This window comes from Notolepis coatsorum, assembly GCF_963971535.1.
Source record: "Notolepis coatsorum genome assembly, chromosome: 14".
Lineage (NCBI taxonomy): Eukaryota > Metazoa > Chordata > Actinopteri > Aulopiformes > Paralepididae > Notolepis > Notolepis coatsorum.
In genome coordinates, this window is record NC_140178.1 from 19,607,267 (window position 1) to 19,627,643 (window position 20,377).

The window sequence follows — 20,377 nt, forward strand, 5'->3', positions numbered from 1 at the left end:
ACCTTAACAAAATCCCTGTATCTTTTCCAGCATATCCCAATCTCCATCAATAAATATTTTTTAACTAAACTGAATGCTTTCATCTGGAATAATAAACCGGACAGTCTTAATTCTCCAGCTCCCAAAGCCCGAAGGAGGTTTTTCCGTCACTACTTCTGGGCCTGTGACATGAATACAATCCTGTCCTGGGTCAGTTACAAACCTTCTGATGTTGTGTTAATTACATCCAATGTAGAAATAGAGGATTACAATAAGGATTGCTATTTTTCCATGTACATCATTTCAATGAGCTGTAATTAACGCAACACGAGGATTCCGTGTTCTCTGATGACATGAAGGGAGGAGGTATTCAAACTCATTAACTCTCGATAACTTGTCAAACTAAATGAACGTGTGCAAAACAGTTGAGGCTTGGGATATGTGTGAGATTATGTGCAAAATAAATTGACATCGTTTTTTCTTTTATAACGTGTCCCTTTAAGTAGGAAATAGGGCTAGGGTTCCGGAAATCAAGTAAACACTGACAAATAACTGACAAATAAGTAAACGGATAGAAAAATTTACTGAAAATGTAGATGACAAAAAAAAACAAGGCTGATCATGATTTAAAAAGGATTTTTTATTCATCAGGTCCAGTAACCTGGGAGAGATTGGTAATAATAATAGTTTATGAGACGAACACAGATACTCTGCTGCCACAGATATGGGAACAGAGCAGAACAAAAAGGACAACATACATGTTAGACATGACTTCTATGAAATGAGTGATTCACCACCTTAACGGAGGAAGAAAAAGAAAAAGACATAAATAATAGAATCTGAAACTAAACCTCAAATGCACCATCTAATCCATACCCAATAAATACACCTCCGGATGACAAAATGGAATTTCTAGAGGAGAATTGCACAGAATCAAGATATAGTGTTCATCTACCACATACTTTTCTCGTTTACAGATATATACAAACATCCACTAATTCCATACACTCTTCGTCCACACACGCTTTCAATCAATCATCTTACCACTTTTAATTTTTTTTTTATATTAATGCTGCTTTAGACCTTTTTTTCCTCTCTCTCTTCACATCTGCATTGGAATATCATATACACAAACATATTTCTCTGAGGCAGTTTGCGACGTGGAACGAGACAAAGAGACATAACAGCAGCTCTGCGGTTAATGCTAAGGCCAGGGGAGAGAGGATAAGACATAAGTGCCCACAGATTATACATGGTTATTTTGTCCTGATAAACCCCCCCCCCCCCCAAACCACTTAAGCGGCAGACTACCGATTGCAAGGTCGTCTTTTTTCTTTTTCTTCTTTCCCCTGACAGAATGGACCGACTAGTAAGAACGTTTGGCCTCTTATATCTCCCAGAGAAGCCAGAGCCTTAACCATTTCAGGAGGACCTCATCTCATACGCGAGATTAGAATTTGTTTACAACTGAACATTCTACCGATGGCTACTGGTCATTGAAAGATATCAAATTCGAGAAAACTTAAGATAGGAGTCAGAGAAAACATTCCAAAAGACTTAAAAGGCGCTGTAATTGATATCTTCTTGTTAAAATAAGTGGTCTACGTGTGAAAAATAATAGCTCTACGTTCCGACGGCCATCACTGATATACTGATAACTGGTCAGTTACATGGGTCTCTCCCAGTCCCTCCGCTCTGCAGTAAACGGAAATATAAATGGTCTGGTATCCCTTCCCACTCTATCCAATCAGGAGAGAAAACTCCACACTGCAAAAATGGCATGTCCGACAGAAATAAGAAATAAAACCTAGTTTTAAGAAAATGATGTGCTTGAAACAAGTAAAATAATCTGCAGTAAGCAAATGTAGTACTGGATAGCAGAATACGTATGTTTTGTTTCGTGCAGAGTGGAGGCCCTTGGAAAAGACCCATGTTACTGACCAAACACCATCAGTGATGGCTGTCAGAAAGTAGAGCTATAACACTTATTTATACAGAAATAAATACCACGTACAGCTCCTTTTAACACCTGTAAGGGATAAGGGATTTTGTTGGGTTCGCTAGGGCTGATACAGTCCTGGATAATCCTTCATCTAGAAACTGCCAATGTGCCTCAACTCTCACACACACGCGCGCGCGCGCACACAGTGCATTTATACAAAATGACACAGCTTCTTCATTAACTACAGGGTTTATTAATCCCCAGATTGAGGACATTTCAGCAAGTCTCAAGTTGTTTGACAATGTCTATCCATTCTCACCCACTCGCTCGCTCGCTCTCCTCCTCTCAAACAGAAAACACGCATACGTCTCACCGAACACTAAAGCAGCAGGCTAGCTTATTCGTAGCTTACAAAGTTCAACTTACTTTATACAAATCATTGTCAAAAAAATTAAAGGAATCAGCAATAAACAGCATTCATTATTATATATTAAATCAGCATTGATTATCTTTTACACACAGAACTGAATCCAGGTAAAGTTAAACAGAATATAAAGCCCTCCTTCATGTTCCGGCGATGCTTCGAAAAGATCGGCTCGTTTTCATTCATCGCTTTTTTCTTCTTCCTTCGAAATAAGAAATAAAGCAAGTAAAGAGGAAATCCAGACGAATTTCGGTCTCATTCCAGCTCCCAAAGGCAGAGGCGATTTGTCCAGCAAACGTGTCAAAATTAGTATAAAAAAAAACATCCAGATGTCAACAGGCTGAGGAGAGGTCGGAGGAAGCACGCCATCTGTGGGGGGCGGGGAGTCCACCGACGGACAGCCGCCGAAGCCAATCGTTAACGCTACAGCTCCCTGTAGAAACACCCGCTACAGTGCTTTCCTAGTTCTGACTAGCCAATGAAAAACACTCCTAAATGAGTGGTTAGTGTGTGTGTGTGTGCCCTACATTCATGAGAGAGCAGCGTTGCCTGCTATGCGTTTTCAGCTGAGGTCTCCTCTCTGAACTGTGAGCTGGTGTCACATCACTCAGGGAGAGCGGGAGAGAGGGAGGGAGAGAGAGAGAGAGAGAGAGAGAGAGAGAGAGAGAGAGAGAGAGAGAGAGAGAGAGAGAACCCTGGAAGAAGAGGAAAAGGCAGCGAAAGGAAAAGCAAGGAGAATAGAGAGGGGCGGGACTACTCTGACCCAAAATACTGTTGATTGGGCAGCGGCAGTGTGGCTGACCCCTCCTACTCTCACCAGAAGAGTCGCTTATCAGACTCTGGACAGGGTAAGGCAAGGCGGGGGGGCGGGGGTTCATTCAGACAGCATCACTCCCATTACATTACAATCTAGATCTGGCAGAGCCAATCAAAAGCCCCGTGTGGGAGGAGGCAGGTAGTGAAAGGCCTGGATGAATGGCTGAAGTGATTGGCTGATTCCGTAGCTTGGCAAGTAAAAATTGGACCAGTTAAGTCTTATGGGGGCCATGCTGTCAAGCTGGAATCAGATCTCTGATGCCCTCTACTGGTCTAACCTGGGCACTGCAATAGTTTTTCTTTTCTTTTTTTAAAGGTGAATTGCCACATTGGCCAAAAGTGTACAGGAACAGGGGTCCTGACTGAAGAGTGCTACCCACCTGCCCGCCCACTCCCCACCACCCTTAAGATATCTCTATTCGAGGGTGGCAAGCATCTTGGGATGTCTCTATTTTGAGGGTGCCTAGATTCTTCGTACGTCTCTTATTCGAGGGGTGCCAAAAGCTTCTCATTGGATGTCTCTTATTTGGGGGTGCCGAGCTTCTTCGGGGTCCCCGGGCGCTTCTGCCACAAGTGGCCCGGGATGGTGAAGGCGTCCACGCTCATGGACATGGTTTTGGACGGGATGGCGGTGAACTGCTTGCGGTCGGAGCTGTATTTGTAGATGGACTCCACCATCTCGGGGCCGATGACGCGGGGCCCGATGCCAGTCAGCCGGACCATCTCCTCGGTCTCGGGGTTCATGGTGTACACCGCCCGGAACTGGCAACTGGCGTCTCTGAACAGGATGAGGAAGTGGTTGGCGGAGCTCATCTCCATTTCCTGAGGAGGGGAGGGACAGAGAGACGTCAAGTGGAGACTTTTCATGGAGGTCAAATGAGTTTCTGCCGTCACTGAAAAGATCATATATATTTATTTATTTATTTATAAATAAATAAATAATAATAATTCAGTACAGTTTTGAGTAAAACATAAAAAAAATCTTAATTATTTTTTTTAATATCTTGCAGCATATTTTAAGTTTTTCTTTATTAAAGTATATTTCGTTTTTAAGAATTGTAAAGGATAGGCAAAAATAAGCATGTGCTTCAGCCTATTCCTTTTTTCGGTCATTGAGTTTGGATTTTGTGTGTGAGCTTACTTTGAATATGTACATTTGTCTCATCGGCGAACGGTAAGAGGAATATAACGTTATTTTCAGCCCGATTGTTTATTCATTTCACTGCAAACCATCTGCTCAACATATCAACCCATACTAAATAAAGCCGTTACTGACGATCAAGGAATTATAAACGACCCCCCCCCCCCACCCCTTTCCTTCACGCATGATTAAGCATAATGTATACCGATCATATACATTTGAATTTTTTTATATAGCGTGTATAGGAAAGAAACGCCAATCGATAATCTATCATATGCGTCAGGGCCAATAACTAGTGTAACTGAGGGGTACAATTCCCTGACTGTATTGATAAGTATGGTATCATTAAACCACTACCGCTTTATGTACTTTAACTACTGGCCATACAGTACACAATATCTAAGTATGATGAACACTTTCCCACATATGAAATCAGGTCCACACAAAGGTAATAGTCAAATATTTAATATATAGCAAAGGGTACATATAATAGTTACTTATTACATTTATGATTTGAATGCACTTGTAAGGCAAATGAGTATTCGTAGGCAAATCAACACTGAATGTCCAATCTCTGGTTACGCAGGAAGCAAGTATACAACCTGGCTCTTAGGGAATTATAACGATGGCACTTAATGATTATAGCGGGATATACTGTAAAGGGTCCTGCCGGTTGTAAGCCAGTAGGGGGGGTAGGAGAGCCGTCAGCTGTATCCCGTCTGGTCAACGATTTCTAGGGAGAATTCAGGTACAGAACACAGTGCCCGTAGAATCTTGATCCACAGATGAATACACTTGGGCTCTCTTGTAGACGATAGCTGTAGCTGTAGCTGTAGGTCCACAACGGAGAAGAAGCGAGGCGACCTCAGTCTGGTCTGAGCGCCGTCTCACCTTGGCTCCTCTCGGGGTAAATCCAACACTCACCGGTGTTGGCGATTATCCGCTCCACAAATCAAAGCACCAAAGCAAATAGATATTCCATGCCGTATAGGGCTCAGCAGTCGTCGGGGTAGGTAATCCAATGTGCAGGTCCACTCGGTCCTCGCCTAGAACTCCTCGGATGAAAGCACCACGCGTGGTCTGCCCAACCTGGTTAAGACTCTAGATAACACGAGGAAGCGATGGGGGTGCTGCTCACTTTAGAACTCTAACCGTACGATGCACCATACATAATAGACTATTATTACTTAATAGAAATACGGTGCCAAACTCTGGCAATTCAGCTATTAATTCGCACGAGGTCTCACTGCTATTCTAAGGCCAAACCGGCCATACTACACCGCACGCGGTATCGTGGGGTGAGGCTTCACGTCTTGTTACTTAGTTGAGTAGAAGGGTAAAGGACTAAGAGGAATTCTACATTTCTTGCGCCATATTTATATGCACAGTGGACAAGTAGTGCCGCTCTGCTTTCGGTAGCCGTATTCCTGCGCGGAGCTGGGGCTAGTAAGGGCATGTCTCGTCGGTACCTTTGAACTTGAACGCCAGGGGCTGGTCCCTGGCGCCTGGTCCTTTTGTCCAATAAGAGAATGAACTATTATGGGCTGTAGTAGAATAAAGGGATATTCCGTGTATATGTACAAGGAATATACAAGGGATATCAAACGATATACAAATACTATTAAATATATATCCATAAACAAATATATATATTCGGTTTAATCTGATCCTTCACAACAACTAGCGTTTTTGGAATTACAGCAGAAAAGCTTAAAAACATACTTATATTCTAGACCAGGGGTCAGCAACCTTTTTGACATGGAGTGCCTGTTTGAAATATAGTTGTAACTAGTGTGCCTCAACAATATTCCATGCATCATAATATTTTTTTCTCATAATCAGGTATTTTTAATGATCATTTTTACATTATTACATCATTATTGTTATTGTTATTATTAACTATTATTATGATGGTTGTATCAACCCTAAATCTGAGTTGGGGGGGGGGGGGGGGGGGGGTGCAATGCAGACAAACAGCTGCATACAGTGCGACCATTTCACTCACATTTGCCCATTCATTTTTGGACACATCACACACCATCGGTGTGTGTACTGTACGTGTGCTGTCATAGCTCCACCTACAGGCCTAATGGAGAACCCCAGGATGTGAATGGAGGGTGTGAATGTGAGGTATATCGTGTAAATAAGTTTTGATTGATCGCAAGACTACACTGTAAAAAAAAAAATAATAATAAGTTACCAGAACTTAAAAATATTGAGTTCAGTTACTGTGCATTAAGGTTTTCAGTTTTCAATCCATAATAAGTTAACAGAAAAATAAGTACACAACCACATTATTTCAACCTAATAAAACTATGTTTATTGTCATTGTTTTAAGAACACAAGTTGACTTGGTAATACTCACATTTTGAGTAAAAAAAAATTGCTTTTAACATGTGCAATGTTCAATGAAATAGAAAAATAAATAATCAAATTTGTTGATTAATCCCACTGGTCACAATGGTGACCGTAATAATGTTTTTCTTATAAGGCTCTGCAAATGTTACTGAATGATGTAGCAATGTATTTCCAGCTAAATTGAAATAATAAACAAATAAAGGGTCTCAATTAAATATGTGGTAGTAAAAAGAACCTGTGGGAGGATTTCAACAAGATAAATGCGACAACAGTGCAAAATATTTCACTATAATATTTCAGAGCAAAAAAAAAAAAAAAAAACGTTTTTTTTTTTTTTATACTGCTGCCCCCTGTGCCTATGCAAATGCCCCCGCGTGCCTATGCAGGCACGCGTGCCTAGGGTTGCCGACCCCTGTTCTAGACGGTATTAACTAGGGGTGGGACGATACATCGATCCAGATCGATACATCGATGTAATTATCAACGATCGAATCGGATCGATGCGATGTAATAAGATCGATTCATATTGATGCAATGTAATAAGATCGATTCATATCGATACTCTTATTTTGAAAATCCTGTGGCGAGTCTCATAACTGATTGTGTTAAATGGGCATATGATATCATCTCATATCGATCGCAGGCACCTGAATCTAATCGTATCGTATTGTATCGTGAGAGACTTTGTGATATCGGCAAATATCGTATCGTTGTCCAAAGAATCGATATCGTATCGTATCATGATGAAACTGGTGATTCCCACCCCTAGTATTAACACAACAATGTATGAATGAAAAAATATAACGTTCCCACATCCTGAACGATAGATAATCGATGTTGAATGGGCCATAGTAATGTCAATATAGCAATACAATTTAAAAAGTTATAGCCCTGCAAAGAAGGTAAACATCTCCATAGGCTTTCAACGGTGGCAGACTGGGTACAATGATGGGCACAACCCCCGGCACCCAATGTGTTAATGTGCTGAAGAATAATGTATGTCTGTAAGTGTTCATGTCAAAAACATAGGTTTCAGTTCAAGGTTATGATGTTAGGCCTTTTGGCTAGCTGTCGAATCAGCTTTAGCATAATTATATTAAACCCCTAGACAGGTTTATGATTACTTTGATGAGTCAAGAGCCCTGCACTGCGTTGCACCAGCTATGCGTCAGTTCTAACTTCCCTCCTAAGTTAGGGTGTAAAGTCCACACTACAGGGTTAGTAACTACTAGTTAGTTTGTAACTAAATCAGCCATTACATTTTGCTGTGTGGTTTCATGACGTTTACTTAGGACATACCCTAACTACCTTGGAGGAAAAGTCAGTAGTAAGACAGGTGGCCAATCAAAGGTCAAAGATAAGACAGGTGGCCAATCAAAGATCAAAGATAAGAGTTCCATTGGGGGACGACAGTGGCTCACGAGGTAGAGGTCTAGTAATCTGAAGGTTCCCGGTTGGCTCCTTCTGGCATTGTGTCGAAGTGTCCGTGCGCGAGACACTTAACCCCTAACTGCTCCAAATGAGCAGGTTGGCACCTTGCATGGTTGCCTCCACCGTCGGTGTGTGAATGTGTTAGTGAATGTGAGGCATAAGTTGTAAAACGCTTTGGATGAAAGTGATATATACTGTAAATGCAGTCCATTTACCAATGTCATGGTTACCGTGCGCATTAGCTTGCTGGCTGGCATAGCACATTGTAGTAAGCATGATTGATACTAAAATATGATATCAATAAATAAGATCTACTGGATTACGGTGTTGCAAAATGGCATGCAATTATTGCCAAGAATCTGTGTGGCAGGGGAAAAAAGCCCTTTTACTGTTAGGGAATATAATTATATGACATTGTATGATTTACACCGACCCTAGGACATGTGTAACTATGTAGTTGTCTTAGATTAGATACAAATGTATTGTCATCATACAGCACAAGTACAGCACAACGAAAATAAGTTTGGCATCCAACCAGAGTGCAAATGTAACAGTAAAGTGCAATAGTAATATACAATGTACAGGTGATTAAACTTGATATAAAATTTATAAATTAGTACTACTGAGTAATAGTGCTAATCAGATGTAGGTACAGAGTTGTAGCATTAATATGTACAATGATACAGGTATAAAGACACTATGGTAGTAAGTCATAATGGCCAGCAGCGAAACTATCGAGAGCAGGTAAGGGATGTGTACTGTATGTTGCAACTTATCTCTGCGGTGCAGCCAATTTGTAATAATTTACAACTTAATAGGAATGGACATTGTAATTAGACTAGGTTTGAGCTGGTGCCAGTTTAAGTTTAAGTTTGTTTATTATTTTTTTACCCAGGGACAGTGCACATTAATGAACATCTTCAGTTTCCACATCAATGTAAATGTAATAGGCTGCTGAGCGGTAACGATGCCCCCTAGAACTCAAGGGTGACATTGACACGAAGAAGGTGAACATTCAGACACCAAATTCATATTTTTCTGACTTTTCAAACCCACGAAAAACAACACTTCGTAGACGGGAAGTCTGATGTCCGGTTACTGGTGAATGGGATTGTAAACATGAAGTAATCACAGTGACCTCTAGTGTACAGAAGGCCCCACATCTGGTTATGTGTGTAAATGGGATTGTAAACATGAAGTAATTACAGCCATAGATATATATAGAACACTAGATAGCTTACCCGCGCTGCCGGCCAATGGAGAGCTACGTCGTCGTAGGGCGGCCATCTTGCCCCAGGCAGCTCTACTGATAACATTAATGTCTATGGTGCATGTACTATTTAAATAACCATAGATTGCTCAATTCTTTACCGATTTTCAAACGGGTTGGTTTGCTATAAACATAAAATATGTAGTTATGATACTGCATACTTATACATTTTTTTTTTAAGGATGTTTTTTTTTACAAACCGCTTGAATCATAGCCACGTTAATACCGTTTGTAAATCCGTCAATATTTCAGCAAGTTATGAGTATTTTTGTCTGTGCAGATCACTCACCCTCACTCAAGGCTGACTGGGGCAAGATGGCGGCGGTTCAGCGACGCTGGTGACTCCGCCTTAAGCTATCTAGTGTTCTATATATATCTATGATCACAGTGACCTCTAGTGTACAGAAGGCCCCACATCTGGTTATGTGTAAATGGGATTGTAAACATGAAGTAATCACAGTGACCTCTAGTGTACAGAAGGCCCCACATCTGGTAATGTGTAAATGGGATTGTAAACATGAAGTAATCACAGTGACCTCTAGTGTACAGAAGGCCCCAGGTGGAGCCTGTGACTGACCTCTACAATCTTGTTTTTCTGCGGTTCGTTGACCTTGCCGGCCAGGCAGCAACGAGAGATGGCGTTGTGGATGATGAACTTGTTGGACTTGAAGCTAGGCTCCTTGTACAGCTTTGGCCCTGAAACAGACAATAATTCCAGGTGTGAAATATCAACAAAATGGCGTGGGGGATGCTATTTCTTTATCAGTGTATCTGCATGTTTCAATAAGTTACATTTAAGACTTTTTAAAGACCTTTCTAGTACCACTTAGAGAAAAATGTAATAAGAATTTCACAACCATACTAGCACATTTTCTGTTTTATTATTAATTAATTCATTTAAATTATTGCACGTTCCATACAAGCTCTCGCCAGATGAACCAAGCTCCCGGTAGCGTGAATGCCACCTACAACGGAACTGTACAGAACTGCGTTTCCGCAGTTGCTCTGATTGACCACTAACCCCACGTGACCCTACCCTGTTACACGCCCCCTTATCGACACGCGTTATGCGACGCTGCACCCCTCTTCCGCTCGCTTCCTCGCAGAACAGCTGTTACACGCCTACTTTAATGCCACACATTAATATATTGATGAATGAATGTATCATTTAAAAATCATTCCGGATCCTAAATGAATGTTGTTGTTTACATGTTGTGTGCATGTATCCCTTCCCTACTTCCCATTTCCCCACGTGGAACACACCTAATAGGATAAATTACATGCTGGTGCTCTAGTACAACATTGAGTGGCTGAATGTTATCTATAGCACATTTAGGTCCAAACCTAAGAAAACTCTCCCTTTCAGTGTCTCTTTTGACATGATTCTTGTACCGGATCTCCTCTCTGGTAAACAAGAATACCCTGAAGACTCTGGCAGGAGCACTCATTCAAGGGTACTATGACTATGCTTGCACCTCATGGTACCAAAGCACCTCAAAGGCGCTAAAAACAAAATACTCCTACTTCCTGAGTAACTTGCTTAATGGTTGTTTAAATATTTTACATAGGGCACGTATAAATCAGGATTTCTTTTGTTACATAGACTTAATTTCCTGCATTCTGTATCTGACAAAGTCTGCCACCGCGCCCTCTACAACAAACAGCCATCAGTCGTTAATTGACTTTACAATTTTTAGACAGTAGAGGTTGAGTACTTTATTATCTAAAGATGGTAAGTTAGAGTGTTGTGTTTGTTCATAGTTAAAGACAGTAGAGGTTCTTCACAGCGCGGCGTTTCCAATATTATAAATACGTTAAGATAGACGCGAGACTATTACAGCGCGGCGTTATCGTTAATGTTGTTATTGATTGATTGATGAGTCGGCATTTAATACAGAGGTGCTGTCGGCATTTAATACAGAGGTGCTTCACAGCGCGGCGTTGCCAATATTATAAATACGGAAACAGCTGTTCTGCGAGAGAAAGAACCGTGCAGCGTCGCATAACGCGCGTCGATAAGGGGGCCGTGTAATAGGGTAGCGTCAAGTGGGGTCAGTGGCCAATCAGAGCAACTGCGGAAACGCAGTTCTGTACAGTTCCGTTGTAGGTGGCATTCACGCCTCCCGGTAGCCCTGCAAAAAACAACGACTTGAATACAAAAAACATTTCATATATTTAACATGATTTCATCTCCCCCAGAATGTAATACCTGTGCAAATTAAATGTAAGACTTTTTAAGCCTTAAAATTGAGAATTATGAATTGAATACTTTTTAATATCCCGCAGATACCCCGTTTATAGTCTCACAGTGCAGAACAAACAACTGACCGGTGTATTCTGGGATGGAGGCGGGAGAGGAAGCGTTGGAACCGGTCTCCCAGTCCTTCTCTCCGTTCTGACCACTCAGTCTCCCCGGTGACATCAGCCTGGAGGGAGAGTGGGAGCGACTGGAGGAAGGAAGAGGAGAGATGATGACGTGCACATAGAGCTACTCAAACCCCGCCCTCTTTTCTTGATCCTCCAATCACAACTGTCGCTTCCCTCGGACAAACAAAGTCGAATTAAAGGTCAATTGTATTAATTCAATTCATGAACTGCCCTGGGCTCTGACCGTCACCAGGATGCCCGAGGTGATTCACCAGAGTTTAGCATTTAGCATTTTTAGATCCATTACATTAGATTTAGATTGGATTATTAGATTATATATTGCATATATTTAGCATTTAGTTTTTTTTAGATTATATATTAGATTACATTTAGATTATATATTTTTTTTATCCACTTTTTCTCCTTATTTTCTATTTCTCTCCCATCCCAATTTCGCTGTTTCCAATTCTCCCCCCCCCCTGTCTTGAACGTTGCTCGCAAATGCCCCCCACTGGTCGGTTGTAGGGAGGATAGAAGCCTTGCATCACGTGTCCCCTCCGGTACACGAGGAGGCAGCCTGTCACATCTTTTCACCTGCCAGCGCGGACTCTCATTGGCGAGGTGTAACTCCGTGGGAGGCTCACACTGCCCCCGCCATTTCCTGTCTCTGCTGTGCAGGCGTCCCCCAACCGACCTGTAGGAGTCGCTGTCCACAACGTCCAGATTACCACCCATCGACTTCCACCCGCTGACTCTGCCAATTGAGCCGGTATGACGGCCGGCCCAAGCCGGAGGCAACGCCGACAGCCGGATTTGAACCCGGTGTCTCTTGCATTGGTGACGAGCGCAATGTCCGCTGCGCCACCCAGCCGCACATTTTGATTATATTGTAACTATATTTATTGTAGGGCAAATTATAACTAAGAGGGCATACATACCCTCATCTCGCACATTGTTGCCCATATGCGCATGTCCAGAGTTAATTATAGAAGTATATCGTTTACACTGCCTTTTTATTCTATTTTTATTTTTACTGTATTATAATCTGTGACCTGTACCTGTATGTCTTCTACTACCTGTACCTCCCCTCCCCCATGCTGCTATGATGCCTGAATTTCCCCAAGGGGATCAATAAAGGAATATCTTATCTTAGTTCTAAGTACACCAGCCTGCCTTGGGCTTAATCGGTCACCTACACCACACATGAGTTAAAGTTGTTATATTGCCTGGTTTGGGCCTAATTCTGCCTGTGATTAGCATGGATTAGCCTGGCTGTGAAGAGGAGTCTTGTGTGGTTCTGTTGAGCCCATTTCCACTCGGATATCTTGAGGTGAGCAGTCATGGCATGGAGAATGTGCATGGAGAATGTGCATGGAGAATGTGCATGGAGAATGTGCATGGAGAATGTGCATGGAGAATGTGCATGGCATTTTATTGCCATCAAATTTAAGCTAACTTAAAGTAAGTTACAGTAACTTTGGATCATGCCAGTAAGCTAGCAAGACATGGCTGGTACAGTACATTTTGGATTCCTCAAGAGCTCTAGATTCATATGGTACCAGTATCTAGCTGAGCCCTAAATGAGCCCACTAGAGCCCTTTAAAGATGAAAAAAGAGAAGAAAAATAGGCAAAAAAGAGGCAAAAAATTTAATTTAAACAAATAAAGTTTAAACAATATAATTAACTCTGAATATAAAAAGATGAGAAAATTAAACATTGTAAACAAAGGTGCAGATGAGGGTCTGCATCTGTTAAATTATACGTTTCAACCAATATAGGCAATACATAATTTGAATCCGAATGTATACTATGAGTAAGAGTAAAAGTGAACAGTATACACAAGGTACCGTAACTGGCATGATATAAGTCATGTCACGTTCTGGTGGTCAGACAGACTTAGTGGTCAGACATTCCTAATAGCATTATGTGTTCCACCTCCTCCTCCCCCCTTCATAACCCTGCAAATAACCCTGATCCCTGCTCAGGCTGGGGAAGGATGTCTCTGTCTGTACACATCCAGTTGAGGAACTAAGTGTTTAAGTGTTGAGCGGTACCTGGGAGACTTCCGGATAGTCAGGTTCCCGGAGTCGTTGGCCACAGAGGACAGGTTCATGGTGGAGTGGGAGTACACCTTGCTCAACCTGGTGCCTACAAACACAGGAGATAAAATACAAAATGTAAACAAACAAGTCCATCTTCATCCGTAGAAAAACAAACGAGGATGAGTTGGAGGAGGGGCCGAAGGAAGCACCGCTTATCTAGTCCTTCCCCTTTCTTACAATATCATAACATCTCAAATAGAAAATTAAATAATAATACATAAATAAGGTTAAAAAACAACAAGACAAGCAATATATTTTGTTTTGAAGAAATCAAAACATTCCCTGAGAGCAACTATCTATAGTTTCCTCAGATCTGTATTTGTCCATCAGTGCTTGTCTGATAGACAGCACATGATAATCTCTCTGGGATCATACCGTTTCAAAACGTTCACCTTGAACAAGCACATTACGTACGGGGCATTGAGCTTATCAAGTATTCATACTCCTCGGCACCGCCGCCGTCTAGCCGACCACCCTCGACGCGCTGCACGCGCAATTCCTCGTATGCATTTGTCGGCGCACCAGGAAACGGGAGGCTTCTCTGTATTTACAACGATGGTTTGTTTATTCAAAACAACAACCCCCTCCGTCTCTTTTCTGCAAGTCTTCCTCTGTACTGTGGCTTTTCTCTCTCTCTCCCTCTCTCCCTCTCTTCTTCAATCCCTCTCTTTTGAGGAAGTGCTGACTGACGGGGAAACCGCTTCCGCATTATTTCCACTCGCTCCGTTTTGATCATAATTTCACCGTATCACAGTTGATTGTGGGCGGGCGGTGGCAGATCAGCGCCTTCCTACGTCAGTGAGCGAGTCAATTCTGAATGGCTTGGTTCAGTGGGGTTCTTGTCTGAGCTGAACTGAAGAAACGGGACTGGGTAGAGATGTCACATCTAGTCAGTGTTGGTACAACCCCACATTGCTAGAGAACAATGCAAACCACTGGAAAAGGCCATTTATAAGATAGGGGACCTTTAAAATGGAAAATATTTCACACCAGGTGGAGATAAATCTGCAGGAATAATATGAATTTCATTTCGGGAGCTTTGTCCTCATCCATTTTCAACGTGTCAGATGACGACTGCACACAGTCACAGAGGAGTTTCACATTCACTCTGGGGTGCCAGGTTGTGCAGGAATAATAAAGCGTAGTGGTGTATGACGGAGATTACAGTGTAACACTCAAGGTCGACACTATTTGACGAACAATGCCACCGACCCTTAGCTGCCAGAGATGTACCCTTCCTGCTGACTTCTTGTTGTCACAATGTTTAAGTGAATAAAAGCATCAGCCTACATGATTAAATGTAAATGTCAATCTGTCAGCAGAAAGCTCTCATAGAAAGCCAGATTTTATTTGTATCACAATACAACAAGAGGGGGGGGGGGGGGTTAAATGGTAAATGGTGCATTTATATAGCAGCTTTTATCCAAAGCGCTTTACAATTTTGTTCCTCACATTCACCCATTCACTCACACATTCACACACCGACGGCGGAGGACCATGCAAGGTGCCGACCTGCTCACCGGGAGCAGTTAGGGGTTAAGTGTCTTGCTCAAGGACACTTCGACACGCTGCCCGGGAGGAGGGGCAATCGAACCGGGAACCTTCCGATTACCAGACGACGGCTCTACCTCCGGTAACCGTCGGTAGCGTGATAGTAAAGGGTTAACCTCCTGTAGTGTGGCAGTGAAAGGGTTAAAGTGAGTGTTGGCAGGCATGTGAAACTGTTTACCCATGAAGCCCTTGGCGGGGCTCCGGGAGAGGGCCGAGTCGTCCCGGAACATGGTCTTGGGTCTCTGCTTCTTCACCCCGCGGACCGTGGTGGGCTTCTGTCTCAGGACCTTGTCCAGGTCTTCCATGATCTTCAGCTGATGCCTCCTCTCATACTCCTGCCTGGTGAAGTCCCCCCTGCGCTGCGGGGCGCCTTCTGGTGGCGGGGTGCGAGGCGTCGTGGGAGTCCCCGGGGTCTGGGGCTGGTCCTTGTCCCCCCAGCCTTCGATGGTCATCCACTGGGGCCTACTGGAGTTAGAGAGGCCGGCGATTGGCAAGGTTAGTAATTCCGGGGAACAATTGCTAAAAGCAAAGATTTATTAGAGACAGACAAGGGTCCATAGTTGGGATTATACTGTCCTAAAATACTGTCTTTTACCATCATGCACTTTTCCACTAAATAATCTTCCTTGCCTATATTACTACCTACTATACTAATATGTCTCTACTACTATGCACTCAACACTGTAGCACCCAAGTTTCAACACCGTTTGATGAACCTTGTTTTTTTTTTTTTATTATTTATTATCTTTCTTCCCCTCCTTTTTCCCGATTTTTCTCCCATCCCACCCTTCCTGGTTGTTGCATACTTTCCCCTACTGTTGGTCCGGGAGACCGGAGACTGTCACATGCTTTCCTCCAACGCATGGGCAGGCCAACCTGGCCGCGCAGGTTCTCACCGGGGAGAGTGTAGCGTGTGGGAGGCCACACTATCTCTCTTTAGTTCCAACCCTTGCTGAGCAGGCGCCCCGACCGAACTGTAGGGGTCGCTGTCCACAACGCCCAGGACCCACCCTTCAGCTTTCCCACCCCCTGATACAGCCAATTGTATCAGTGTGAGAGGCCAGCCAAGCTGATAGCAACGCCGGGAGCTGGATTCGAACAGGCGAATCCAGTGTCTCCCGGTGTTGGTGACGAACGTAGTCTCCGTGCGCCACCTGCCCCCCCTTGATGAACATTGTTACTGAAAGAGTTGCGCCCCTTTTGTTGTTTTATCCAGAACTTGTAAGTCGCTTTGGATAAAAGAGTCAGCTAAATGACGAGATGTAAATGTAAATAGATATTTTACCTCCAATATATTAACTTATGACTGAATGAATATGGAGAATTCATTGTTAATTAACTAAACATAAGACTGATGATTCTCCAATAGCAAAATGTCTCTTTTCAGCATTTGAATTTTGAAGCCAATAATATGACTGAAAGTCAACTGAATTATTATACTACATAATGCATTGGCATCTGTTTATGTATAAGGCCATTATTGGTGATGTCTCCACCCTACATCACCTCATTGCTGGATTGGAGCTCTGGACCTTATACTCGCTCTAGTCATTGACTTTTGCACTAAATTAGGAAAATCTGCTTTCAGATTCTGTGCCCCAGAAACAACTATTTCAATGCACTTTCAAACTCAATTCATTGGTTTAAAACATTAATAGCAAACCACTTCACCACAGTTGTTTTTAATTATTTTAAATGTTTAATTGATTGACTTTGTTTCCATTTTCTTTTTTTGTATTTATTATGTTTTGTATTTCTCAACGTCATTGTAAATGAGAGCTTGCTCTCAATGATCTTTTGAGATTAAATAAAGATTGATTGAATGAATGAATAATAGTTTTGTTTGTCAGTATGTTTCTCATGAATCACATGTTAAGATCTCACCTGGCCTCTTTCTCCTGCTCCAGTTTGTTTGTTAGTATGTTTCCCATGAGTCACATGTTAAGATCTCACCTGGCCTCTTTCTCCTTCTCCAGTTTGTTTGTTAGTATGTTTCTCATGAATCACATGATAAGATCTCACCTGGCCTTTCTCCTTCTCCAGTTTGTTTGTTAGTATGTTTCTCATGAAACACATGTTAAGATCTCACCTGGCCTCTTTCTCCTTCTCCAGTTAGTTTGTTTGTTAGTATGTTTCTCATGAATCACATGATAAGATCTCACCTGGCCTCTTTCTCCTTCTCCAGTTTGTTTGTTAGTATGTTTCTCATGAATCACATGTTAAGATCTCACCTGGCCTCTTTCTCCTTCTCCAGTTTGTTTGTTAGTATGTTTCTCATGAATTACATGATAAGATCTTACTTGGCCTCTTTCTCCTTCTCCTTCTCCTGCTCCTGCTCCAGCTTGCGTCTCTTCATCTCCTCCGTCCTCTTCTGCTGCTTCTCCAGCAGGGCTGCTCTCCGCTGGGCCATCTCATCCTCCGGCCGCACCTTGTCATCCTGCTACCGGACAAACGGAGAGATAGAGGTAAAGTTATAAGACAACTCTCTCTCAAGAACTATTCATTAAAATAATAAAAATTAAAACTGTTGCCTTAAACTAACCCTAACCACACTGTTCCCTTAAACTAACCATTACCCTAACCACACTGTTACCTGTTTACCTAAGGGTGGTGAGTGCACTTCACAAGCATTGTTAGTTCAACTCCCGATCAGGGCTTTTTTGGGGGACTTTCACCTTTACGAAACGTAAATATATTACTTACGCAGCAACTTCAATGAGCATAACATCCTCATTTCCTCTCTGATTAAAGTGCAACGAATATAATTTTGGAGATCTGATCTTGCTCTTTCAGAAAATATAATGAGTAAAAAAAAAAAGACATGCTGTTTAACCAGCCCAGATCACAGGCAGGCTACACCGCAAAGCGCAGACCGACGGAACAATATCCAAGCACCAACCTTGAAGAAGAAGCCGACCCCTCCCTTCATGTCCGGCTCCGTCACGTCACTCATGGAGTCCGAGAAGATGTCGGCCCCTTGGTCCTCGTCCTCGTCGTCTCCCCTCAGGGCCGACAGGGGGATCTCGATGAGGCTGCTGCGGTTGCCGTTCAGCGCCGCCACAGGGAAGTCGCTGTCGAAGGAGCATTCCGACGGCGCTCCGGAGCTGCCGCCGCCGCCGGCAGGCAGGTCCTTCCTGGCTTGTGAGGGCCCGGCGTCCAGGTCCATGCTGAAGATACTGTGGTCATCGATGGAGCCCGCGTCCGACAGGGCGTCCTCCATCGAGGGGCGGGGAGTCGGGGTGGGTGCGGGTGTGTATCCGGGCGAGCGCGGGGAGTCCAGACCTTCGGAGGAAGAGCCGAAGGTTAAGGAGGAGGAGGTCTGAACCTGGCACTGCCAGGGGCTCACGCGCCGCAGGTGGGGTATGCGGTCCACGTTCTGAGGCGGGGTGAGAACCCGCGACAGGGCCGGGACTTTGACGTCCAGGGGCCGAGCGTGGTGGTTATGGTTCTTGGGGCTCTTGGGAGGCACGGACTGGGCCCTGCGGTGGAGAACCTGGGGGGATTTGGGGGGAGTGGTGTAGTTTAGGCTTTTGCGGGACGGCGACGGAGAGGAGGAGGCGGAGTTGAGGTCTCGGGTGGATTCCCGGGACATGCGTGCGGAGAGAGGGGCTGGGGTGGAGGTTTTTGGAATGACCCAGGACTTGTTGCTAGGAGCGGCAGGTTTCTTCCTGATCAGATGGTTTTGCTGATCAGATAGGCGCTGCATGTCACTCTGCAAGGAGCTCAAGGCGGCAGTGAGCTTGGATACAGCATTGTTATAGTCCCCTAGTGGAGCTACCCCTGGTGAGCCGGGCCCCTTCTCTCCTGCTTTGTCCTTGGAGAGGGTGTCAAACCGAAGCCCAGGTTTGACATTACCCTCATCCTCCACTAAGGGGTGCCGTTTGTCTTCCTCCTGCTGCTCTTCCTCCTCCATTCGAGCCAGCCTCTCTTCTAGTGTCAGGCGACACAGGTCGTCTTCAGTGGAGGAGGTGCTGACCTGGTCTCCTTCTTCCTCTTCTCCCTCACACTGCTCCTTTTTCAGCTTCAAGAAGGCACTCTTGCCAAGTCTTTGCCGGTGCTTTGCAAAAATGGCCTCGATGCGTTTCTTCTGGGCCTCGATGGCCTTGCGCTTCTCCTCAAGCCGAGCCCCCAGCTCGGACATCTCCGTGGTGAGCTGTGGGCTCTTGGCGGGACTCTCGTCGGACTTCTGAGACGAGGTGGTCATTTGAGTGGCAGTGGGCTCTTCCGCTTTTGGCGAATCAGTGACGTGTTTCTTCTTGCGCTCCGCAAAGCTGGTCATCTTCACGCCGCTGTCATTCAGGTTCTTGCCGGGGCCTCTCGCAGAGTGGGGGCCGCCGGCGGCGGGCGTGGCCGGGGTGGACTGGGTCTTGGGGAGGTCTTCCGAGGCATCGGAGTCCACGCTGCCGTCTCTTAGCACCGAGTCGTCGTCTCGCGAGCATTCCGAGGTGTGTCTGACGCGGCCGCGGTCCCTCGACTCCCCCGTGGGCCGGTACGTCATCCCCGAGCGGGAGGGAGCGGAGCAGCTGATTGGCACATGGTTGCCGTCGTGTCTGGAACTCGCCGGGTCGTCGGGAGAGTGCAAGTAGAAGCCATCGGGGGCACCGTCGGGGGCACCGTCGGGGTGCAAGCGAGGCTCCATCTTGCTCTCATTGTGGATGATCTGCAGGGCCTCCTCGATGGTAGGCAACTCTCCCGTCTCCTCGCTCTCTTCGCCCAGGCCGTTCTCCTCTGCCAGCCGGGGGACACTGGGGACCTGGGTGGCCCAGGAGGCTCTCTGGGGGCCGGGGGGCTTGCTGAGCAGGTGGCTGAGGTCCTCTGGAGGTGTGTAGGGCACCCGGGTCATGGCTTGGCCCGGTGGGTTGAGTTGGTCCGAGCTTACAGAGCGCGTTATGATGGGGTTGCCCATCACAATGTCCACATCGCTGTCCAGTCCAAACGGAATGCTGAAGGACACGGCTGACAAGGGCCGGCTAGAGAGACGGAGACAATTAAGTG

The 20,377-nt window shown here is 44.5% G+C and overlaps 1 protein-coding gene across 3 annotated transcripts in view; it reads right to left on the reverse strand.

Moving 5' to 3' along the window:
* Positions 1-601: 601 nt before the first annotated feature.
* The window catches only part of camsap3 (calmodulin regulated spectrin-associated protein family, member 3), a 94,524-nt gene continuing 74,748 nt past the window's right edge, over positions 602-20,377 (reverse strand). For 2 of the 3 annotated variants that reach the window (XM_084328944.1, XM_084328942.1), the window contains exons 11-17: positions 18,282-20,352; positions 17,683-17,822; positions 15,561-15,847; positions 13,784-13,877; positions 11,690-11,808; positions 9,939-10,057; positions 602-3,983 (exon numbers count right to left, since the gene is read on the reverse strand). In XM_084328944.1, coding sequence (XP_084185070.1) covers positions 3,684-3,983; positions 9,939-10,057; positions 11,690-11,808; positions 13,784-13,877; positions 15,561-15,847; positions 17,683-17,822; positions 18,282-20,352 — 3,130 coding nt within the window. In that variant the 3' untranslated portion in view covers positions 602-3,683. The remainder of the gene's footprint in view (positions 3,984-9,938; positions 10,058-11,689; positions 11,809-13,783; positions 13,878-15,560; positions 15,848-17,682; positions 17,823-18,281; positions 20,353-20,377) is intronic. The other variant, XM_084328943.1, reaches the window with a different exon arrangement.